Genomic DNA, 26,536 nt, shown 5'->3' with positions numbered 1-26,536 from the left:
TTATGTAACTCACCACAGAGATTACAAAGAGGTTTCCATCATACTGTAGTAATAACGGGGAAAAAAAACAATAAAATTCTTTAATGCCTTTTAATTATAGTAAGACTCCTGTAGATGCTGTTTCTGTAAAAATTTAATGCTATTTGACAGTCTTTTCTAAATGCTGGATATTAAATGTAGTAATGTGCCTATATTTAGAGCATCCAGTAGAATATAGATGGGTGAAATCTTTTTAATTTTTTTCATCTGTACATGATTTAGAATAAAGAATGTGTTGTTAATATTTTCTTTTGATATTATAGGTAAGCACACTAGACTGGGTACGAGCTGAAAAAATCTATAACCTCTGTGAGGTTCTATTTAAAATTCACAAGGTAGGTTTTCTAATGATTACAATGATACTATTTAGTAAAGAAAGCTTGCCTTTTCCTGTTAATGGTAAGATCACATTAATCTCAACTAGGAGTACCTAACATTCAAATAGTTTATCTGTTGTTAAAAAAACCTATGTAATGGCTAGTGCATTAGCTATGCAAGTATGAGAGAATATGGAAAATGGATTAAGCTCCAAGTGAGCAAGTTACTAAAATGCTTACATACTGAAGAAATTTTTCAGTATTAGAGCTGGTCATATGAAGTACAGGTGAGACAGCTAAGCATAATGAAGCTGGATATTGTTTTTTTCTTAGTGGCTCAGATTTTTAAGTGAATGTGATGAAGAATGTTTTTGCTGCAATTCCTGAGCTATATAAAGATACTTTTATTTAATTTCAGTAATTAGAAGTATAAAATTATGTCCTTTTTAGATCACGTGTAATTTGCAAATATTATAGTAGGTTTTACCTTACAAAGGGCAACATGGTGCGTTTGTGTACCATAGAATTCTTCATTTTTTTCCACCACCTAGAGACAGTGTCATGTTTTCTGTTTAGCTTGCCCCAAGCAAGGATTTTGGGCAAAATCTTAGCAGTCTGTTTAAATAATTGACTTACAGAAGATATTTTCTAATAAGTTGCATCAGATAGATTAAGTTGGTTCTCTACCAGCTAATCAAAAACTGCTTTGCAGGTGAGGTAAGGCTAGATGAGAGCCTACTTGCCTAAGAGAGTAAAAACAAACATATTACCAGGGGGAAAAAACAAAACAAAACAAAACAAAACCAAGAAGGTCAGTCTTTTCAGATAAAATGCTGTTTCACTGAAAAATCACAAATCAGCTTTAGTTCTCACCAACTCAGCTCTTATCAGCTGTGCTCTCTGCTGTTCCTCCTTTGACCATGTACTAATGTTGTGGAGAAGGAAGGTTGTTGCTCTGTTACCTGTACAGATCCTGACCTAACATTGCGCTGAAGGAGAACTGCTTAAGGTTTTGTTTGTTTGTTTGTTTTTCTGATGCAACACAGTTATTCAGGACAATTTACAGAAGGAAAAGTGAAAAGAAGAAAAAAAACTTCATAGACCTGACAATAACACTCCATTCCCCTTTACTGCCCTGTTCAGCATAGAGGGGAGTTCTCTGTAGCACTAAATGACCAAATTCTTCAAAGAATGGGGTGGCAGGGAGTTTCCATGTCCTGACTGCTCAAACTACTTGTTCCAAACTGACTTTCAACAACATAGGCATGTTTCCTACACCAATTCGTTGACTGTGATTTAAAAAAAAAAAAAAAAAAAAAAGATAAATAGAAAACATTATGAAGTTACAACCAACAGAGCAAGGAGCACACAGAACTTGACAAATCAAAAAAAAAACCCTCTCAAACATGAGCTGACGTCTGCATTTTACAGCGGTGTCAGTTCCATTAAGTGGCTGCTAAAAGAGCGTCTGCTGATGTCAGCTGTCAGTTTTGCAGCCCATCACTGCCTGTTTTTTCTCTGTTGTAAGCCTGCCGTGACTGGGCAGGGAGGGAAGGTTCCCTTCTCTGGCAAAAGCGGGGAGACGGAAGGGTGTTGGGCAGTGCCATGCCAGGAAAACAGCAACCCTGGAGTTCGGGACTTGAGCTCAGCTCCGGAGCGCAGGCTGCAGGAGCACAGCCATATTTTTGTGGGCATAGCGTTATTTTAATGTGACCATGTCTTCAGCTGGGTACACGTGGGCAACTTCAGGTCTTGCCCATCATTGAGACAGCAGCAAAGAGCAGAGGCTCTATCCCAGATTATTTGTTCTGTCTCCTTAATCTTTTTTGAAATCTTATGCCTTTTGAAAAGATTTTGCTATGGTTTGGGTTTTGTTTTTTTTCCCTTGAAATGTTACTACTGATTTGAAACTCAGTCCTTCCTTGAAAATTCTGGTAATTTCAAGGACAATCTATGCTTAAAGCAAATTCTGTGCTACTTTTTCATTAAGAAAAAGAAGTGTGAAATAAACTACCCAAGATTCAACTCTTTAATGTTCTTGACATTTTAATAAATGAATGCTTAATTGCCAGTCTTCATGAATACATTACCTAAAGTGCAAGAGCTCAAATTCAACACTTTAACCTGTTTTCTGTTGATTCTTTGGTATAAATGACAGTGAGGCAAACTGAGCAAATCCAAAAAGATAGAAAAAAATCTTGAGAGATTAAGGTTTCTACATTGCAGACTGAAAGATGGAGTTTATGTTGTAAAAACTGCCGTTTGGGGAGGGTGTTCTTAAGGATTTTCAGAAACTGGTTGAACTAGTGCAAAGCTGTGGTGGAGAGTGCTGTTGTATCTTCTCATGAAAGATGGATTTTAAGGCGAGGTGCACTTGTTCCTCACCTGATTGTAAGCTTCTCATCTGTGTTTATTACGACACAAGAGTTAAACATGGAAAATAAGAATCCAATATGGAAATGGCATTTTAAAACAAAATGTTTGCTGTATTTTAGATTTGTGTGTGTGTGTACATACGTACATACATATAAATACACAGTTGCATACACAAACGTGCATATGCAAGTAATTAAAATTCATCAATATATCACATACTTGCATATTCATGCACATTTAGTGGTAACCACCAGATGATTGAAAATGTGATCTCTTTTATCTCATGTATTTCTTCCTAAACCTTGCCTCATGCTCCATATTTACTGGAACTGTTACTGAAAACCTGTATTTTTCAGGGGCGAGAATATTAGATGCATTTCTAAAAGCCACCTGCCTTAAAAATGTTTTATTTTCTTTTATTGCCTGGTATTTTCACACATCACATTTTCACATACAAAGTAAAAAAATATTAATATAGTAGCCTATGGGTCAGGATGAGCAGTATTGTCTTGAAGCAGATGTAGGTGTAATACATGTCACTCCATGGCTGCTGAACACCAGATGTTATACAGGTATTTTGTTCAGCTTTCTTTTCACCAGTCCAAAGGAGTGTTGTAAAATAACTACGAACTTCCTCAAGACTGTTCTCTCCTCGGGTAGCTGCAGGGCCATTTTTGACAACAAGAAGTGCTGTGTACCCTGGTGGGTGCTGCTTCTGAGGTGCCCCGCAAAACATCCATAGCTTAACAGACTAGACTTGAGTAAATAGCTTAAGGTTACATTTGCCAGCTTTATGTTATTCAGTAATTCACCAGCACAAGCAAAATTTTCATTTCCCATCTGAGTATTTTCATCCTATTTGTGAATATGAGAGCAGTACACAGAGGAGGGAGTGCTAACAGAGCATTTGTTTCCTCTCCTTTTCATTACTAAAAAGTGGATCTTCGCTGCTGTCCTGCAAGGACGATTGTGTGTGCATCTAGAACAGGAGGCACACAAGACCCTGAACGTTTAAGCATTTATTTTAGATGTATCAGAATATTTTACATTAGATTTTGATGCTCAAATTCCAGATGTTTGTTTGGTTTCACATGCATGGAGTTTCAACTATAGCCTCAATAGGCTGTGATGGACTATTAGAGGTTCTGGAAAAATAAATTCTAAATCTTTGTAAGGCTTATCCTGACTACAAGATTCTAGGACTGGGGTACCACTGCAAAGCTGCATTCTGGTCTTTTCAAAGCCACCTAAGACCAGTCAAACATGACTGCTTTTACATCAGATCTGCTTGACTAGAGTCAAGTCTCAACCTAACCTGGAGTGCTAGAGAAAGAAAATTCTGTTTGCAGGTGACTTTAGAAAATAAGAAATAACATTCTCTTTGCAAATTACTGGTTTTGTTCTTTCACTCTTTTCTGCCCCATGCCATCATAGAGAAATGGAGATAGGAAAGGGCCCTGTCTGATAAATAGAAATTTAAAAAAATGCGTAATTTGGAAATTCAGTCAGTGATAGTACTCAGATGTATAAGCAGTAGCTTTTTTATTTAGTTTTCTTTTTGTCTATATTTATGTTAATCAATGAAGTCTTGAAAGATTAGGGAAGTTTCTTGTAAGAATTTGTTTTCATTTACAAAACGTTCTGTTACAGGGATATTTTTTATTATGAAAGACTAATGCAAAATTTCCTTTCTTCATCTAGAAGGTGATGGCAGGATCTCACTTCACTCCCCTTGTAGGTGCAGAGCAGCATTGGCAGCTATTAGGGGACATTTGAAAGCTCACATTGTCATTTCCAGAATTAGCCCTTGGGTGCTTGATAAATTACTGCATTCCTTGGTGTTTAGCTTATTGGAACCCAATTAGAACAAAGTCAGTATATTCTCCTGTAAAGCTGGTACACAGCTTTTGAATTGTATTCAAACAATTCAGGGATTTCCTTCCTTTTCACTGTAAACAATATATTGCTACAAACTCCTTTTAAATTATGTATGTATTGCTTAGGTAACTTTGACAGTATTTTGGAACTGCAGAAGTAGCTCGGATTACATGATCCAGGGTAAAGTGAATAAGAAGCAAAGAGAGAAGTTGTCTTTGAAATTATTACTTAATTCTCAGAACATTTATTCAAGGTAATTATTAACATAATGACATAACATATCCAAGTACCCATCACTTACAGAAGACAATGTTGCTTTAACTGTTTGTTTTTGCTAGATGAAGAATCACATACTGAAACATGTCTTTCAGCTCTGGCTTGCTGAGGATTGCTGGCTACAAGCAAACTTGTATTTAGGTGTTCATCAGGACTTTGATCTTGAAGACCAGAGGCCATATTGTTTCAGTGTTATGGTTGGACATGGCAAGAGTCATTATTTCAATGTAGAGCTGGGCAGCGAGTTGGCAGTGTGGGAGAAATCATTTCAAAGAGCGATTTTCTTGGAAGTTCAAAGAACAGGGGTAAGTAATGAATAATTTAAATCCTGGAGCCATTTCATCAGTAAAATAAGTCTAACAAATTTTTAGATAATTTGTATGTTTAATAAATGCATCAGATTGATGTGCTCCATGACTAAGGATCTGAGTACACTTTAATACACTGGAGGCTTCTGAAAGCTTCATCATCACATCAATATTTGTATGTCAACGACTGTGTAATAACAGTCTGTGAGTGTGTTATGACAGTTTGAAAACTGGAAGTTGACCTTGAATATAGCAAACTGGAAATGAATACATTTTCCCACTGGAAAACAATTTCTGTGGAGATTCCTTAGTCCACCTTGAACATTTTCTTCCAGAAAGCTTATTTTCCACTCACATAAGGTAAATTTGTTATGTTTTACATAATGGTTCTGTTTTCAAAGAAGAAATATTTTGCTCTTACATTGTTAATTGTAAATTGGGATTGTCCTTGTTAACATTGGAAGACTTTGAGAACTCAGTGTAAAAGTGAGAAGAAAGTTTATGATAGTCTTAAATTCTCAAAATTAAACAGATTATCACTTTCTACTGGCTAGTAAAATTCTCCTAAGTCAATTATCTTCTCAGATCTGAGGGTGCACATCCCATTAGGTGGTTTTAAATTTAAGATCAAATTTCCCGGTAGAGTTGTCTAAATGTGGATGCCTATTAGCATTGTGGTGACTGCGCTCCCATTAGAATCAGTGAGCGGAGTCCAAAGATTGATTGTGCTTATCCTAAAGCAGATATTTGCTTCTAAAGCAGATATGATACTTTGTGGTATGAAGACAGAGAAGATAAATTGATTTTGATTTAAGTTGCAACTTAAAGAACCTCTATACTGTTATATAAACAGGTTATTTGCTGAATATCTAGATCCATACTCCTAAGTGAACTGGACCAGTGGTATGGGAATGTATGGATTAGAATTATAAACCTTCTCCAATTAAAAACATATTTACACAGTTTAGCACAAATGCAAGCTTGACCTGGTAAGTTTGGGTTTGCAGGGACCTCCTAAAGATGTTTACAATAGCAAGAGCACTGGATCACAGCATTACATTAGCACAGCTTGCAAGGAGCAGGAGTCCTACAGCAAGTGTTGAATCAGCTCTTCTAAATTTCCAGATCTCTGGGATTCTAATGAGGTTTGCAGGTGCTCACTTAGAACCCTTTCAATTGTCTCTTCAGACTGATGAAGTAACAAAAAAGATTTTGTAATGGTGATGCTGTTGCTCTTGCACTTCTGAGAAGGAACAAAGTTCTTCAGAAAAAAATTGATTCTTCCTGAAAAGTTGCTGGGCATCAGGGAGGGATTAATAATTCATACTGAGTATGCATGAAGTATTTTCTCACATGAACTCTTTAAGAAATTATGACTGTTTGAGCAACCATTCAATGATCCTACTTATTAGCCATGTAAAAAGCAGATAATAGATAGTTAAAATTAAGTATAACAAGGGTGGCGATTAGCTGGTTCCATAGCTGATTCGATTTCTGAAGTATTTACTGTGAAATCTCAAAACTTGTTCTTTTACAACCTAACAGTCTTCAAATTAAGGGACAATTCTTTGCTTCTGCAATGAGCTTCGGTCATTTGAATCCAACAATCTTCTAGACTGATATCACACAAAAGACTTACTATTTCTTCCAGCTGTGGTTTAACCTCCAGGAGAGGCATTCAGTTGAAATCCTGATTACAGTGCTTAAGTCTCCGTATGTGTGTTCCCATATCTTAATTTTCTCTCACTCAGTTATATACATTCAGGTTTGTTGTAAACCACTATATCAGTAGGATGCAAAGCACTGCGGTCACTCTCCAGCAGTGAAAAATCTTTTGACTCCACTATTTTCTTTCTTGCTTCAAAACATAAATGCTGCTTTGAATGTCCTTCTTTTCAGAAGGATATCAAGAGCAGCATGAATGAGGTGCAACTTAACATTACATAGATTATTTCAAACCATAGAAAAAGAACTGGCATTTCAGTATCCAGAAAATTGAAGGTTGTTACCGGTAGGTTAGATTGTCCATAAAAATTCTTGCTTTTGGAGAAGGACCATAATTGCAGTTGGAAATTCATTCTTATTCATAAATGATTGGGCAAGATTCATGGCAGGTGTTGGATTGCATGGTGTCATTTCAGCCATTCTTATTTAAATGCGGTTTGGTTCTGTTTACTGTTGAGGGTCATTAGGATCTTGCCTTTGACAGAGTTGTTAACCTTATCCTGTACACCTTGATGTTTGGTGTTTCTATAAGAAGAGTTGTATTTCTGAGAAGATTCTGTTCTTACCCAGTTTATGAAAAGAAATATTAAGGTGCAATGGTATGTTCAAAGGTGCTTTTGAATTTTATACTGCCTATGTTGTGTGATTTTTTTAACACATTTCTTCTGAAAATGGCAGCAGTGTTAAATGACAGAAAGAACGCAATAAAGCAGGAAGAAACCCCCCTCACAATATCGTTCAACTTTCAGCTGTTTTAAAGCCATATTTCAAGCTGCAAATGCTTAGGAGTCTACGGAGAAACTGTGAAATTCAGTGATCCTGATCTATTGAATCTAACGATTCTATTTACAAACAGTTATAGCAAGCAAACTTCTGTTAAATCCATGTGCTAGAAATATCTGTATTTTCTTCTTATAAAAAATATTGTAGTCACTGAAAGCATAATTTGGACAGATGGGAGCAATAAATATGCAATAGAAGTAGGGCAGGAAGGCAGCTGAAAGACAGAAAAAGTGCTGTTAAAAAGTATTTCCATGAGACTGGTAATAAAAGTCAGCATTGCAATGCAGGAAGATAGGCAGTGAAGTCCTCTCAATCATAACTAGAAGTTCAATGATCTCCCACAAAACCCAGCAAGCCTCTCTGTCTCACCTGAAACATCCTGAGCAGTGCAAGACCAATTAATGATGCTCAGATGGAGTAATTTTTCCTTTTCTTTTCTTTTTTTTTTTTTTTTTTTTAGTTTTTTACAGTGTACACAGTCTTCAAAAATAAAAGTTAGCATTTTTTCCAGATCTCTTACTAATTCTTTGACCCTTCAGGGTAGTCTTGTCAGTACTATGGGATTTTATTCCATGTTTTTTCAATGTTGTCTTTATAAGTTACTTTCTCAGTATTCTTCCCTCTCCTCAAACTGTTCTTTCCAAAGGAAATTATCTTGACTCATCTGAGTCTTGGATATGATTATTAAATTGATGCAGAAACATCTTGATAGGATGATTTGCATCTTTGGGGTCTTCAGTCTTCTTCCACAGAAGGACAGAGAAGGATATTGCAGCAGTATGTGGTAGTGGACAGAGGAAAGAGTGCCAGTAATACATTTTACTGTCAGCTGTAGAAAAGTTGGTCTAACTGTTTTGGCATCTTAAAACTTTGTACTTGTTACATGGATGGCAGAAGACAGAGAAGAGGAATCTGCTTCACAAGATGGAAGAGCTCTCAGGAGACTGAAAAAAACGTGCAAGGGGAAAATCATCTACTGCAGTGCCACTGAAATACCTGCAGTGAGTGTATATAGTGAGGAGACATAGTTGCATACTCTCCTCATTTATCTAGCAACTTTTAAACATGAAAGAAAGTTTTCCCTTTGTGCTTCCAGCTGTGATGCAGATGCTGCAAGCTCTTTCAAATCCTCATACAGCTGAATAACCTGGTTTTATGAAACCATTTACATTGCTTGGACAAAAAAAGTTGTTTAATATGAGTTACTGCAAAAATTAAAATAGGTCAGAAGTTGGGCTCCCCTCAATCATAATAGAACAATCAAGAAGTTTTGCTGCATGGTTACGTTTTGTGCTTAAAGGTAAGAACTTCTAGCAAACTTCTTCAAATTTTTTTCTGTAACTCAATGACTGATCTTGACAGACAAAAAAACCTTGGAAATAAAGATATAATATATATTTGTTGAGGACAGGGATATGAATGTATTGTGCTAAGAGAAACGTTAGCAGTAAAATTCATGTTCCTGGAATGATACAAATTCCTCCTGTGTTAACATTTACTTATTTTCCTAAGAGTTAACAACAAACCATCTTCTGTAGTATATTCTTGATGCTGAACATGTAAGCCAGACTAGCTCATTGTGGCTCAGAAGTGCTTGCTGATTATGTCTGTTCCTGGATAAATGCAAAAAATAATTATTGGGAATAATTGTGCATGCAAACCTGGACCTCTGTGTCTATAGGATTCCCGTTTCAATTTTCTTTCCACAAATATTGTGCTGCTAAAACTCTGTGATTGAAATTTCTTTAAAAAGAAACAATAGTTAAAACATATGCAATTAATGAATTCCTTTTCTGTTTGTAAGCAACAATGAATTCCTTTTCAATATTGATTAGTCCGGCCAATCTCTGTATTCATCTGTGATCATGAGCAGTGTTCCACACTTAAGAAAGATGACAGGCATGGGAGTAACATATCAGAGTATCCTTAGTTCACCATCTTCCTGTTCCAGACTTTAACGTTTCCCTCTATACACTGTATGTTCTTCGGGATGATCTATATGAAATGCCTGAGGAGCCTACAGCCACGTTATGGATGATTGAAACAAAACAAAACAAAACAAAACAAAAATGTAATTATTTTGAAGTGGTTTACACAATATCCTTTCCTCAGCTTCGTATCTCTTTCCCTTTTCGCTTGATGGACTATCTCTGATTAAGTGTCTGGTCCTGGTTACTTTTTGATATCCTCTCTTCCATTCATCTTTTTTAATTTCCTTGTAATATCTTGTCATAGATTTTACCAGTTCATCAGTTTTAATTAATTTCTAACCCACTCATAATATTCTCATCTGAGAAAGATGAAGTTGCTTTCCACATACATTGTTTATTGTACAAATCCTTTCAGAATCCATACTGTTGACAGGTTTTGGTTTTCAACTCTTGTTTTTCTAGTAAATATTTATGGTTTTAAAGTTTTCTTTATAAAATGTATCCATGTAATGCTTCTCTCTCATCCCTTCTCTGCAGCTCAGGAAATAATCTATGCAATCTCCTCATTCCTACAACCACTTGCTGTTTGTTCTGGACTGTTACTTAATTTTACATGCATATTTTTCTTAAAAATCCTCTGAAAGGGTTCACTAGAACTAATTGAAAACATACAAAAGTGAATAGGTTGCTTCCAACTGACTTCAATAACCTCTCCAGGAAAGCAGTATTTTGTCATAACTTCCTTTTAAAAGTGTTCAGTTGACTATATTGTATAAAATATCAATATATTAGTGACTGTATGCATACGTACTACTTCCTAACCTGTCATGACAAGTAACCTAACATGAAAAGTAATGCTATATTTCAAATCACCTACTTCTATGATGTGTAAAATCACTTATAATGATGAGAGATCAAAAAGAAAGAACTGCGCAAAACTGCACTGACATTTGAAAAACCTACGTTTTCACCAAATTAAATGGATAAATAGCTCCCATATTTTGAGCAGCTCCAGAAAGAGCCAAATTAATTTATGTATTTGGGCCTTTATTCTCAGTCCACTGGAGATAACAGTAAACTCCTCATGATTTCAAAATTAGGAGCCAGCTGGAGAAATTCCTTTACATAAAAGTTCAAGTGGCTTCTAAACAATTTTTTGGCCACTGAACATCAATGCATATTTTAACAACATTCCTTTACATATGCTTAAAGTTGAATGTTCAACAAGCCACTGAGAATGTGAACAGTGATGTGTGCTGGTCAGTGATGTGTATTCCTTGCATTTCCACTGTATGGTGGCCAAGCTGCAAGAAAGTCTAGAATTAGCCGCATCTGAGACGATTTTTTAGTACAAGTCCAACTGAAGATTTTGGATTTAGAGAACACTGAAGAAAAGACTTTGTGATGTTCAGATCCAGGCAGCCTAAAGAAGTTTAGTTCTTGGGTCTTCTTCCTGGAATGTTACACAAAAGGTGTTTTCTAGTCATTCTCCACTGGCATTTTGAACTGATCTTACTATAACTCAAGTTAGATGTAATCAGAATAGATCTTAGAAACTGTGTCCCCACTGGGACTTGAGCATAGATTAGGTATCTTTCCACTCATCTTCCTGTCACAGCTAACCTAACTCTTCTGACTACCTGATTACTGAGATGCTCTGAAGACTTTGGGTGTTTCAGTAACTCTGCGGTCAAAACAAACACACGCATTGTTTCTAGGCATCTTTGGGAATTAAGTGGTGCTTGTGAAATGGTAGTCTAAATCACCCTCTGAGACTGAGCAAAAGAAGTGCACCTAAATAAACAAATCTAGCAGAAATCAGGCAGGCTCAATGAGAAGTAATGTCTAGCTTATGAACCTATTAATTCTTCATGGTAAACAGAGGATGAGTAAAACAGGATTGGTTGATCGCAGTGTAATCCTTGTGAGCTCCAAATAATATATTTAAAATGCAAAAATGTTAAATACAGTTGGCAATGCTATCTTAATTTTATATTCCATGATGATAAAAAAGCATATATAAAACAGAATTATATATAGGAATCCCTTTAAAAATGGAAACGCCACCGTATGCTAATTTCAGAACTAATTTCTGAAACAAACAAATAACCAAAGTGAATATCCTCCTTAAATTCACGTGAGATATTAAATAGCAGTTAGATTAGGTTAGATTTATAGGGTCATTAAAAGATACTTATCAGTTTGTTACCAGAAGCACTCAATTTAATTATGCAATTAAGTTTTAGATTGTTCTCATTATGTACAGAAAGCTTATTACAATTCCAATTTAATTGGTCATCTTTAGAAATACTATAAGATTCTAATTCATTTTCACACTGATGTAAAAAACTCACCGTTCTCCAACCCAAAGAAAGATGCTGAGAACCATACAGATTAATTGTAAATACATTTGTAAAAATATTTAATAATTCAACAATTCAGATACCAGGTGAGAATCAAGCAATGCACCTATTATAATTATTTTTAAAAAGCAAGAGAATATACCAATTTACAAGGCTATTGGACAAAATCTTGTTTACATATTCTGTATTTTAAACATGATTAATACAAAATGTTGATTTTCATGAAGTTACACCAATATTTCCAAAAATAGTAGTATATTCTTAAAATTACAAATTATTCCTATTGAAAGGGTAAATCCAAAGATTTAGATAACAACTATGTGGTATGAGTCTAGTTTTGTTATTATTTTCCAGAGGATCTTACCGACTTGAATAAGGATGAAACTACTAAGCTGTCAAGACGTTACTCTCATGGAATTTCAAATTTATAGAGTAATATTACCTTAGAATTTTGATATTTTATTTTATGTTTTCAAAAGTTAGTGTTCCCTATTATTCTCTGCCCATGATTCCTTTATAAGAATCGGGTAGAAAAACCAAGTCCCACTCCAAGCATCATTGATTCAGAACTGAATTTTGTACTCAGTAATGTCTCTTGTTGACATTTCTAATTAAAATCCTTTTTCAACTGCAAAATTCCACAATTTATAGATCACCAGAAAAGAAAAAGCTTTATTATATAATAACAAACTGTATCAAAAACAAGTCAGTGCCTTTGCTGAAGTAAACCAGTAAGTTCGACTAAGATGAATGGTGCCAGCCTGATTACTATGGTTGCTACTGAGAATCTGCCTCAGGTATGTGAAAATATACTTGGGACAATCTACAGGTAGGAAAATGTTGTATCTTGCTTTTCTTTGTGGAAAAATGAGTTGCTACAAAACCACAAAGCTGTTGCTCAGGCACAGAGATGAGGAAGCACAATCTGTTCCTGACATAAGTCAAGGCTAAAGAATGCACTTTGAATTTTCACTGCTAGAAGATGACCACTGTTAAGGTGCTGGCCTTTGATTTCGTCCTTCTACTCCATTTCTCTCACTGCCTTTTCCTACAACCAATTTAAGCCATAGTCTGCCTGTTCAGCAGAGGAGGTAGCAAGTCTTCGTTCTTCTATCAGATTTACATTAGCCTTAGGTTCATATTACAGAGAGAATGCCATGGCCATGAGTAGGCATCCATAACTGCATTATCGGCTCGTCTTGCCAAGTAATAGCTGAACCTACAATGGTTTAGGAGAAATTAGTTGACCTATCAGTCTTCCTATAGGAACACAATTCCCTGCAGAGGAACATTTGCTTCAGGCTGCATGTGCTCGTAGCCCTAGTCTTTCTGTGATAGTGGTTTAATGCTTAATCCCAGTTACGCTGAAGTTTTCTGAAAAGGCAGTCTGTCCAATGAGAGCTCTACTAAGAAAACCATTTTTGCAGCTAGCTTCTATAATGTCATAAGCATTACAAATTACAAATAGATTAGATCAGACAGATATTTATTTCAGTTCAAACAGCTGTTGTGTGGCAGGAATTTTACTTATGAATGTGGCTCAGATTGTAATAGATGACCTAAAGGCAAAAGTTTCAAGCATAGCAGTATCCTGAGGAAGCCAGCATTTCAAACATGAACATATTAAGCATAGGTATTATTTTCTAAAGCACTAAGCACTGAGCTAGCACCACTTCTACAGAAATCAATAGAAGCTTTCTTTGAAGTTCAGTGAAAGTGTAATGAGCCATTATTTGAGTCCTTTGAAAAATCTTACTTTTAGTGCCAGTGTGTCTCTTGCGTACATATATGCTGAACCACAGATGCGCATCAATGTTTAAAAGAAACAACTATAATGTCTTCTTGAAATCATCAGATTACAGTACCATCTTTTACAAGAGAATGTACTTTTTTATACTAATACCCAGTCAAGCATGTAAAAAAGAGTCATTTTAGGGCATTAAGATGCAATTCCTTCAATTGCAGCAACTGCAGATCTTGAAGGAATGTGCAAGATTTTTAATCAGATCAGTTTTGTTTCAATAAAGTGGTTTTAATTGTATCTAGCCATAATTATTACAGTTCTGTAACCTTTTAATTGTGACATGATGAATTCCTTAAAGATATGGCCAAATGAGTTGATCTGCCACATTTCTTTAAGTGAAGATGGTATTCATTCGATCACTCTCCAGAAATTATTTCACTGATCCTTTTGCACAGTTATCTGGAAAAGGAATACACCCAAGCTTCAGAATTCTGTTGTGGATGAAATTTCTGAAAACTCCCATGCTTTTGATGAATGTCAGATTTCATTGTCATTTCATTTTCTCATATGTAATGTGGATTCAGAGTGAGAATGCTTTCAATGTACTTCATAAATGTCTTCTGAAAGTTTAGCTTTAAAAAGAAATGGTGACATATAAAAAAATTTATCCTAAAATAACAATCAGAATTTTAAAATATGAGAAAGCCAAAGTATGTGCATTTTTAATTCAACTATTTTGGAATTTCAAAGAGTTTAAAAAGCATTTCTGTTGAGCACAAGTAATTCTACACAAAAAGACTGTTGAAGAAGATTTTGCAGGGTGTCTTCAGAATTAAGGGGTTTAATTTTGTATGCCTCCTAGTACACTCTCCGTATGTGGGCTGAGATATATTTCTCAGTACAACCATAACAATTCTGCTTGCTCTTATCATCATCTCCACATCTTGCTCGGAGTTTTTTTATGCTGAAAGTGGAATTTTCAAAAAAGCTCATTCTTGACCTAGCTGGTCCCATATTAAGGCTTTTACCAAACTCTGTGTTTTGGTAAATACATTGGATGCATTAAGAAACCTTATTCCTGTCACTCCTGTATGATTTAATAGCTTGTAAAAAGCTGCTGTATAAAGTCTTAATGCAAGAATCTGTGTTCCAAACTTTCTGCTGTTGGTATATTTTTTTCTTCCTTTCCCTCACTGTATTTTAAATGCTGTTGTGCATTATTTTACTTCTAATGCATGATAAAAGAGCACATCATTTAGGTTTTTTTCTGTTTCAGGCATTTAAGTTCCTCTGACAAGTCCTACAAACTTCCTTCCATTTTTTGCAGATGCCCACACTGACAGAAAGACTAAAAAAAAAATTAAACATAATATGAGGTGGGATTTGGTCTCAGAAATAAAAAGAAAAAAGTATCAGTGATATTTGGATGATATTAAAATTTTATCAGTTCATATTGGCAACCCTGGAGTCTTCTGTTAATATGATTGAAATGTTGACCAGTAATTGATTTCTAGGGAAAACTCTTACAATTAAATTCAATTATTATGTTAAGCTCCAGTTTAATAGAGAATGACAAACAAATCGCTTCATATACATTTAGCCCATTAGAACTGCACTCTCCTCCTCATCTGTATGCAATTCACTTTCTTAAGTCTTTATGAGATTGTGGACTATGTTGAAAAGTCAACTGCTTCAACAGGGAAAAGTGCTCAGTTTGGGGTATTTCTAATTGTTCTGTTTGAGATTTTTAGTCACTTAATTTTGATCTGCATATGGCTAAGCTTTAATTATTTTTTTTTTTACATTAAATAACAACAGACAAATCTTGAATAGCTCAAAAGAGCTTTGCCATTAACTTTAATAGATTTTGGGGTCATCACTAAATTAATCATGCTAAGTGCATGCACTGTTGTTATTGGCTTGTATCTATATTCATTGGTAGTTAACTATAAAAAAGGAAAAAGATCAGAACCAGATGACGATGGCTGTTTTATAATATATGAAGTAGGTACTGGTTTTACTGAACAAATAAAACTGTGTTCTCATCAATTGTGTTATTTTACATGTAAAAGGGATGACTTGTCTCTGGAAAACAATATTCCAAAAATATATTCATTAGATTAATAAAATAATTTAATTTTAATGGGAATACTCCCTTGTTCTAAATAAAGTCAAAGTTTTATTAAGATTTTAGCATTTAGTATATTGATGGCATATTATTTCCACACAAAGGCATAGCATATATTTTAACTTAAAGTGAGTAAGTGAATAATATGAATATAGTGTGCAATATGTATACTGTATGCATATGGATATGGATATGGTTCTTGCCCAAATGCTTTGCTGTCTGGTTATTTTTATCACTTATTTTTAGAAAATATGTGTTGAATTCTATAACATGAGTGTAGTGAGAAATAGTGTCTGTGTTCCCACTTACATGTAACAAACCTTTACAGTGCATCTTAGAGCAAATGTATGTATACATCTATAAAGTAGTTGACAGAGTAGCAAGGGAAATGTGTAGTTTAAGCAGTAAAGTGTAATGGTATTGTCTACTTTCCAATTGCTTTTCGGAAAATAAACATGCAAAATCATGTACGTGCCAAAGCTGTATTCATTTAGAACAGAGAAGACTGGTATTTATTTCTGTATTTTAGCTGATCAAAAACACTAGAATTCTTGCTCAGCAGAACATAGCCGAGTCCAAAAATGAATGAATATATTGCATATGAATGCTGTAGTTAAAGCAAAAGTGAGGTTCTTCTTCATGCAAGACAATAATTAACCACAATGTAGCCAGGCATCAGCTGAATTTTTGAAACTGTAAGCTTCATGAGGCATTAGGAACAACAGCACTGGAGTTATAAAAGTAAACTCCATTAAAAGGAAAACATTTTTCTGTGTTGTCCTTACATGAGCAACTTCACTGAATCTCATTTGTTCCTTAGAAACTTAATTTGCCAAGGAAATAAAGGAAATCTTAGGAAAAGGAATACTGACAGAAAAGGTTGGTAACTGACCACCCTGATTCTTTAAAAATGATATAAAATGGTATTTTTTTACTATGAATGTTTGGTGATGATCTCAGAATGTAACATCTCAACTGACAGGCATTATTAGTAATCATGATTTTAAAGAATTTTACTGAAAAACATAAATAGGTGGAACCTCTGTTTCTTGGACAGAATACAGTCCCACATCAGAGTAACATTAAAAGATTGTATGTCTTAGAAAAAAAATCCAGAGATACTACATTGGACACCTATGACAGAACTTAGGCAAATTTAGGCCCCCCAGCTAAAGCATTTCAGTAAGCCCATATTCCAGTAACCACAAAAATCTATTGCATGCCTAGATTTATTTAGAAGCATTTGGACTGCACAGTCCCTGAGGCAACCAAACTTAGTTATGGCTTCAGCCTACCCGGGAGACCCACATGTCTGTGCCGAAATCAGAAGGCTTCCGATCTGGCAGGCATGCTCGCTTCCTTCTGGCTTCATGCTGCGGCTCTGTGTGGCCAAGGACCCCTACGCATAGAAGACAACTCAAGAAGAGGAGGGGTCCTCTTTTTCTTCCTTTCCTCTCCTTCCTAAGCAGCCTGTGTCTGGGCTGCGATGGTGCCTGTTACCCACCAAGTCGTTGTTCTTCCAACCATGTCGCAGGGCAGTGACTACACAGGAAATAGTCTCCCTTTCTGTTTGTTGCCCAGGCTCTGTCTCTCACCGTACAGATATTTGAGGTATATTTATGCCCTCCTCTCTGAGTCGAAATAAGAAAGTCCCGCTTGTAGTCTTTTCCCGTGCATTCATTCTCCAGTTTTAGCATTTACACACTTCTTGACTTGGGTACCTAACACCCATGAACCAAGTTTAAAGCCCTTCTTGTTAGGTTAGCAGATCTGTTCACAAACACATTCCCTCCTTCTGAGGGAAAGAGTCATCGTAACTGATGATCATAAAAGCTGCTTTTGAAATTAATTGGCCTGTCATTGAGCATATTTGTAAAGTCTCTTCTCATTGTTAGACAGAATCCTACATCAGTCTTTGTTTTAGAGTACTGAAGCAACCTGTCCTTTGTGCTCTCCCTGTTGTAAAAACTGATGGAAGATAAGCATGAAAGAAGCTGTTCTGTTTTTTCCATTAAGAGGTAATTAACCCAAGCCTTCAATGCTAATTACCTTCTGTGGATTCCAAGATGTGTGCATAGTCATGGGAGATATTAATTGATGTGGATAGCAACAACAACAACAAATATACAAAGTTCCCTAAGCCTCACAATATTAGTTAGCTGTAGGATCATGCTGGGATGGAAGTGTCAAGGGTTTTGTAGATGGGAGTGAGAGACAAACCACTGACCAGCTGATGTGACCTTGTTAGAGGGCTGAAATCTTGCCCTAGGGTAAATGTAGGGACTTAATTTCATTCTGAAGGCTGCAGTAGAAGGGTACTTAGACACTCTCGCTGACACCTCCTGCTCCTAGATGCAGGCCCTCTTCTCCCATCATTTAACTTCCAGGACTCTCTTTTTCCTAACTCTCTACCCTACCCAGCCTTCTTACTCCCCTCCAGGAATCTCAGTCGTCTGCAGTTCATGCACAGACAAGAGTTGGGCTTTGTATCAGCGATTTGCTGAGGAGAAGCAGAAATTTCACTAGCAAGAAGGAAACGCTGTGGCCTGCTTTTAACCTTCCCCTTCTGCTTTTGGAGCAAAGAGGCTTACTCGCTCTCACATGAGCTACTCTGGTGAAGGGGGCCCAGTGTGGAGGCATGGACAAGATAGGCAGAGTACATGTGCTCAGGACTGCTCAAGACTGGTATTGCTATTATGTGAGATAATGCTAGTGAGTGCATAATCATATTAGTATTGCATGATACTGCCTACATTTACAGTGCAGTGCTAGCATGATAGCGTCATGCTGGCCACCGCAAGTCTGCCCGAAGAAGCGGCTGGAACATCCATTGGTTCTGCAGAATAGCTCCAATGGAACCTGCCATCGGGAGGGCAGGAGGCCCAGGATCCTGAGACAGTCTGCTAAACAAGGAGGATAGATCAAAGCTGAATCATTTCTGGGCAATCTCTGTGTCTATGGGTGACAGACTCCAAGGGTGACTCGCGTTACTGAGTGTGTATGTGTAGTCATTGTAGCTTTTAAGCCCTCTCAAGGACTGGGAGGACAGATACCAGTGCCAAAGATAGACCAGTGCTATGCTTCTGAATAAGGACAGGATGTCTAAGAAATTCCTTCTATGAATGAGTCAGAAACACTGTTCTTCCGCTATTTGGCCAGTGATATTATCAACTTAATGATCTTTTCATGAGTTAAAGGTATATGCATTGAGATAGTGATACCTGAACAATTACACAAATAGGAGTTTTGTAATTGTCTTTTATTACAAATAATTATTCTACAGATCATTTCACCATTGCTTGGAAAGCATTAAATAATTAATCTAGGATGTATACTACAATTTTCTTAGCTGTTGCAGTTCAGGCATGAGGCCTTCCTTTTAACACCTAAATTCTTAATACTTTGACTAAAGAATCTCATCAGGCTTAAACTCCCAGTCTACATCCCCATAATGTTCAGAAGCACCAAGGTTACAGCTGGAAAAACTTTTACATCTTGTCTGGAGCAGTGCAAGCCAAAAATGGTCACTATACCACGTTTGCTAATGTTTTCAATTTTCATACACGTATAAGCTATGTAAATTAATGTGGCTATTAGGGTATAGCTGTATGATTGGAAAATATTTTAATGCATATCTTAAGGTTGATAACCTTGTAGATTCGCACTTACTTCTGCTTACAATCCCGAAGTGTTTTGTGATAAGCTAGTATTAGACCTAAGCCCAGAAGAATCTCATTTCCAATTGGTAAAGAAGGTTTTTTAAATAACCTATTGTCTTCATCTCTCTTGCTTAAACTGTGAGTTCTCAAGTTAGCTAATATGCAGTGCTATTTTATTTTCTGCAAAATTCACTAAAAGACAGCTAAGCCTAGATTTCTTATGTTAAACTTCCACATAAACAGTTGTAGATAACCAAGGGTGATCACGCAATTGCAAGTGTCCGGGAAGCTTATTCCAAAGGCAAGAATGAGAAGGGATAGTGCTCTGTACTAATATTAATGAGTGGAGATGGGGGTCCTTATCATAGAGCTGTCTGAGAACCTGTTCAAAGTCATTGAGGAAATGCCATAGGCAGGCTTTTAAATTTATACAGCAAAACCCAGACTAATTCTGTTGTAAAGAAAATGCTATTAGTGTATTTTGTAAGTATAAACCTTACATATTTATTTGCAATGTTTATCACAGTGAAAACGCAGCGTATTCTGTTTGTCTCTAGTATTTGTCTGCGAATAATTTCCAAACCAGTTCCTTTATTCGCAAATATTGAATATTTGTAAAATACTCCCGGCTCATTATTTGTGCATAGTTCATTTTAGTATTCAACACTTGTGGCTGAGCGATTAGATGCTTACCCATTGGGGGAATGTAATTTAATATGTTTTAAAAATTGCTTTGCTGAGTCAGAGCTTAGCTAGTATAACCTTTTTAATTGGAAAATAATGGAGAATAAGTTATGACTGGTACTTAATGACACCTTATAATTACTGAATAAAATGTAGGGATATTTAAATGTCATTCTAATTGAATATCAATCACTGAAATATTTTTAAATGGCAAATAATACGATCTTTGAACACCAATGAGCAAAATAATTATTTAGAAATAATATACATCTCTGTCATTGTTGAGCTGATTATAATACTAATCTGTACTACTAAATTAATTTCATTCCCAGCCCTTTCAAAATCCTTTATAAAATATCATATCTGTAACTCAGAAATGCTTATTTTAGTGTAAATCTAAATATTTTTATTAATAGTGGAATGAGGAAACATTTGCAATTACTAAATGCAGAAGTTTTAGATTATACTAAAATCTTTAAAAAGCAATTAAAAGGACAGTTTTCAACTTTAGCAAGTTTATTAATGCTTTCAATCTCCTCTAGGCCATTCTTGTGTTAAAACCTTTTCTTTTTAATTTAAAGAAACTATCCAGATACAAAAATTTCGTATAAACAAATGCCTAAGCGTGAGGCAACATTGCGGTTTATGATGTATCAATGAGAGCAAAGTAGTGCTCCCTTGGAAGAAAAAAAAAAAAAATCAAAGATTTCATAAGGCACAAGGGTATCATTTTAAAAATGGCTGGTAAGGTGAGGCGAGGAAAGGCTGGAGACAGGATCTGATCTCTACTCATGCCGAATGCAATGGGCTTTTTGCCATTAACTGTGAATGGTGAATGTCATCAAGCTGTTTCATATTACATCAGCAGCAGAAGCTTTTTCATGTGCTTTCAGAATCCATCATATACGCAAGTTAGCTAGCCTTAAAAACACATATAAAGAAGAATGTTAAATGACTTTTTACTGTAAAGCTTATTCAGAAGTTTAAACAGAACTTCTGGGTTTTGTTAATAAAACAGATTTATTTTCTTTCTAACCTGAAAGATGATCAAAGAATTGGTGTATATATAGCACTGTCTAGCAAGTATCAGTGCTAACTAATAAGTGATAGTTGTTAGTTCTTATTATTAAATTATATTGACTAACATTAAACAACATAGGGCTGCACTCGCATTTCACCCAAGTTTACAAATGAAAAAATGTTATAAAATAAAAAAGACTGTCTACAAAGTTTAAATCAGATGGAGAAGTCAAGTAGACAGATAGCTTTTTCATAATTAGACTGCAATGACTAAACATTTAGGCACTGTTACCTGCACATTTGTTGGAAATGATGTCAGAAGTCATTACTAGGTCAGGTCTAAGCAGTTTTCCAGAAGTCTAAAATAGTTGGATTTGGCTTTGTTTGTTCTGTGTTGCATTTTGTAAGGGATGGTTTCCAAGAATACGGTATTTATTTTGTAGAAGAGTGACTTGAAATGTAGAAGACCTCCAGTTAATGTCTTGTTGACAGATCTGATACTGACTTACAGTGAGAATTTTTTGACAATTTTAAAATGTAATAATATAAAGCAGTACCAGTGTTGCCAGCTGAGTATCTTCCCACACAAAAAAACTGCATAAAATAATATTTTTATATGATAAGTGTCAATGATGGCTGTTCTCTCAAAAAGTATACTTTTTTTTCCAGTCTAAAACATATATGTGCAGTTGGCAAGGGGATACCCTGTGTTTCACAGTTGACTTTGCTCTGGGATTTACCTGTTTTGACAGTAAAACAAAGGTAAGAAGAAAAAGAAAAGAAAACATAACTGTTTTATTTTACTGTTATTGAAGTTATCAGTAACCATAACTTTATGTTGATCAGTAATGGTAATTTTTTATGTTGATGTCGAGTATTTCTTCCTCAAGCATAGTGTACTTTTTATTTACATAGCACTACTGAAATGTAGTCAGTTTGGGACTTGAAAGGGACAATTATAGTTGTGCCTTCGCATGTAAAGATAAATTTTGGAGAAAGATATAAAAAAAGTAATTTCCTTTTCGAGTAATAAAAGCAAAGGAAGGTTATATTTAGCAGAGAACTTGGTTTCTTATAATGAAGAAACTTCAAGATTTTAAAAAGATTACCAGTCATGAAAAAAATGAAGTGTCACCTGATTCTATTTGTTTTGAAGCTACAGATACAAAATAGGATTGATTATTCTTCCATCATAAGAAATTTAGGCCATGTCTAAAATAAACAGAACAAGGGCAAATGCATTTCAAAGTCATAATCTGTAAGATTAAATTCACTTATCTTGCAAAACAGCGGATACATATAAAGTGCCTACAGGGGATGGTTTATGATACATACCAACTTCCAAGCCGTGTCTATAATGCTACTTTTTTATAGATAATTTAGTGATACTTTAATTTAAATTATTCTAAATGGATTTATACATTTGTTTGCCAGTAGAAGTAAACATACATACAAAAAATGTTTCTGCATTAATAGAGCTGTACAGTAGGAGGTCTGTCCTCTGAAATATGGTCTTCAACTCCAAACTGAAAGGACTTTTTAAATATTTATTAAAGAAATTCAGTCAGTCATTCTGAGTTAAGAGGACATACTGCATTTTTGAAATATTGACACAGGATCTAGGTTTTGTGTGTTGGTATTTTGGGGGTTTTGGGTCAAAATGCACAAGTTTACTGAAATCATTGTGCAGAGAAATAATGACCAAGATCATTGTTATTTGAAAATTTAGACTAATTGCATTAAGTGTGCTATCCTATGAGGTGGCATAAAATTTAAGGATATATGTTTGCATACCTTTCTCTGCCTCAGGTGATACTGCATTCTGAAATTGTGCTTTTTGCAAAACTGTACACATTTTGTGGGTAGCCACAAATTAACTATAAAGTAATCTCATTAGTTTGGACTATAGAAAATGTTTCTTTTAGATGTGAAGATTGATTGGGTGTACGCACACCTTTAAAATTATAAACTTCTCTATTGATAGGACTTTGAGGCACAGCGCCTACCTTCAGCATTGATGATGATGAGGATTTAGATCAACCTTTGTTGTTTACCTAAGGATAAATACAGAATACCATCAGATATATTGATTCTGTTGTTAAACTAAAAATTCTGGAGAGCTCAAGTACATCTGTTATTCATCTGTGTGAGAGATGGAGATGTCCTCTGCATCCTCAAGCCTGAGTGAGGCAGGAATGGGTGGCTTCCACAGTTCATCTTACTTCCCATGCTTGTCGGTTGGAGTTGACTGTGTTGCCCCATACTCACAGCTTTTTCAGAATATTTCCTACCAACACTAAATAGATCATTGAAGTGGTCAAGCAATTAACAGTTCATTATGGACACAGTAATTTTGCTGAAAAATTTATTTTTTCTTTGAGATAATGAATTTAAAATTAAAGTCACCTATTGATGCAAAGGATGCTCTTACACCACAGCAGGTGTTCATACAAGCTTATTAAAATAAAGCCCAGTTCCCCATCTGCTCTACGACTCAGCCTGGATCTCAAATTTTGGGCAACCAGCTCATGTAGTCATTAAAAATGTTCTTTTTTACAGTCTGGAAAATAATATAAAAAGGGCCTTCTTATTACAAAGGATGAAATTAAAAGGGCAAGAACTTTTGTTTAGGAGTGTGGTGGGTTGGCCCTGGCTGGATGCCAGGTGCCCACCAAAGCTGCTCTATCACTCCCCTCCTCAGCTGGACAGGGGAGAAGAAAATGTATGAAAGGCTCCTGGGTAGAGATAAGGGCAGGGAGAGATCACTCACCAATTACTGTCACAGGCAAAACAGACTCAACTTGGGGAAATTAGTTTCATTGATTACCAATCAAATCAGAGTAGGGTAATGAGAAATAAAAACTAAATCTCAAAACACCTTCCCCCCACCCTCTCTTCTTCCCAGGCTCAACTTCACTCCTGAATTCTCTACCTCCTCCCCCCCAGCAGCACAGGGGGACAGGGAATGGGGGTTGTGATCACACATTGTCACTGCCACTCCTTCCTCCTCAGGGGGAGGACTCCTCACACTCTTCCCCTGCTCCAGTGTGGGGTCCCTCCCATGGGAGGCAGTCCTCCACAAACTGCTCCAGCATAGGTCCTTCCCATGGGGTGCAGTCCTTCAGGAACAGACTGCTCCAGCGTGGGTGCCCCACAGGGTCACAAGTCCTGCCAGCAAACCTGCTCCAGTGTGGGCTTCTCTCTCCAAGGGTCCACAGGTCCTGCCAGGAGCCTGCTCCAGCATGGGTTTCCCATGCAGGTCCCATCCTCCTTCAGGCATCCACCTACTCAAGCCCCACAGGCTGGAGGTGGATATCTGCTCCACTGTTAACCTCCATGGGCTGCAGGTGGGTATCTGCTCCATCATTAACCTCCCCTGCAGGCTGCAGGGACAGCCTGCCTCACCAGGGTCTTCAGCAGGGGCTGCAGGGGAATCTCTGCTCCAGCACCTGGAGCACCTCCTCCCCCTCCTTCCTCACTGACCTTGGTGTCTGCAGGGCTGTTTTTCTCACATATTCTCACTCCTCTCTCCGGCTGCTGTTCTGCCACAGTTTGGGGGTTTTTTCCCCCTTCTTAAATATGTTATCACAGAGGCGCTACCACCATCACTGATGGACTCAGCCTTGGCCAGCAGCGGGTCCATCTTGGCGCCGGCTGGCATTGGCTCTATCGGACATGGGGGAAGCTTCTGGCATCTTCTCACAGAAGCCACCCCTGTAACCCCTCACTACCAAAAGCTTGCCACAGAAACCCAACACAAGGACTTTAAGTGTCTTTTAGAAAACTCTCTTCTAGAACAGTTTGGGAGGATTCTTAAACTTATTTGAAAGAATTAGTTCATTTCCTACATGTTCTGTTCCAGGGTTGTCATGGGCTTAACTCATTCAGCTTTTAGCATTTTGGGCCCATCACAGAGATACTCTTGTGGCCTGCAGCTGCTTATATCTGATTGTAGAGATTCTTTTTATCTTGTTGGCCTGGTTGGTTCATCTTCCCCATCCTGTGCCTCTAGCTGCTCACCCAAGATAAAGTGATCCCAAAGTGTTCCACCTTCCAGAGCCATCTACTTTTCCACTCAGTGTCAACTGTTGAGAGAGATGATGACTCCAGCAATGCCTGTTACTGCTAAATTGTTCCTAACTTCTTGTTTCATCTCCACCCTAGCAGTTATATTGTATAGCGAACATTCATCTATCCTGTTTAGATCCAAACTCATTTAAGCTTTGAATACTTTTCAGGTGGTCTAATTAGGCTCTCTGGACCCAGTTAAAATCTGTTCATGAATGTAAAGTTTAAGCACCATCACAATGCCTTAGCATAGTTGGGTTTTTCTTCATCTGTTATATTTGTCTAAGAAGTCAATGACGTTTATGTCTGCAGGGAACCAGGAGATGGAATCAGGCTTTTTGTGCCTTCTAGAAACACTTTTTTATTTATAAGGCATTCCCTTTCAAACTATAAGTAGGGTTCTAAAGATGACTGGTAGCACTGGTCTACATGAAAAAAAAATTTTGTGATGAGGTATATTGGAAAATGGAATATAGCAAACTTTTTTCTGTGTGTGCTTTTGAAATAGCCATCAAAGTATTTAAATTGTGTTTCCTCAGCAGTGTCCAGGACTGAATCACATTTCAACATGTGCATAGAATTTTCATTAAGATTATAAGCATTAAGGAAACACTAGCAGGAAGTGCAGGTGCACGTTGTTACCTTGTGTTTTTTAAACTTACACCTTTTCAGGTGATCAATAGAAAACATTCAAGTTGTCATGGTTTAACTCCAGTCGGCAACTAAGTACGACACAGCCGCTCACTCACCCTCCCCACCCTGCCCCCCATGGGATGGGGTAGAGAATCGGAAAAAAAAAGTAAAACCTGTGGGTTGAGATAAAGACAGTTTAATGTGACAGCAAAAGAAGAGAAAATCATAATAATGATAAAAGAATATCACAATGGAATTGCTCATCACCTGCCGACCAATGCCCATCCCATCCCCGAGCAGCAATCGCTGCCCCCCAGCCAACTCCCCCCAGTTCATATACTGAGCATGGCATCGTATGGTATGGAATAGCCCTTTGGCCAGTTGGGGTCAGCTGTCCTGGCTGTGCACCCTCCCAGCTTCTTGTGCACCTGGCAGAGCATGGGGAGCTGAAAAGTCCTTTATTTAGTATAAGCACTGCTTAGCAACAACTAAACTATCCCTGTGTTATCAACATTATTCTCATACTAAATCCAAAACACAGCACTATACCAGCTACTAGAGAGAAAATTAACTCTATCCTAGCCGAAACCAGGACACAAATAAA

At 36.6% G+C, this 26,536-nt stretch overlaps 1 protein-coding gene across 1 annotated transcript in view; it reads left to right on the top strand.

Moving 5' to 3' along the window:
* SNTG2 (syntrophin gamma 2) overlaps nucleotides 1-26,536 on the top strand; it is a 318,555-nt gene that overhangs the window by 279,658 nt on the left and 12,361 nt on the right. The window contains exons 13-15 of the mRNA XM_075497273.1: nucleotides 303-374; nucleotides 4,949-5,191; nucleotides 21,901-21,993. Of these exons, the coding sequence (XP_075353388.1) occupies nucleotides 303-374; nucleotides 4,949-5,191; nucleotides 21,901-21,993 (408 nt within the window). The remainder of the gene's footprint in view (nucleotides 1-302; nucleotides 375-4,948; nucleotides 5,192-21,900; nucleotides 21,994-26,536) is intronic.

Source organism: Mycteria americana, chromosome 3, assembly GCF_035582795.1.
Source record: "Mycteria americana isolate JAX WOST 10 ecotype Jacksonville Zoo and Gardens chromosome 3, USCA_MyAme_1.0, whole genome shotgun sequence".
Classification (NCBI taxonomy): Eukaryota; Metazoa; Chordata; class Aves; order Ciconiiformes; family Ciconiidae; genus Mycteria; species Mycteria americana.
This window is presented reverse-complemented; position numbering and strand designations above follow the sequence as displayed.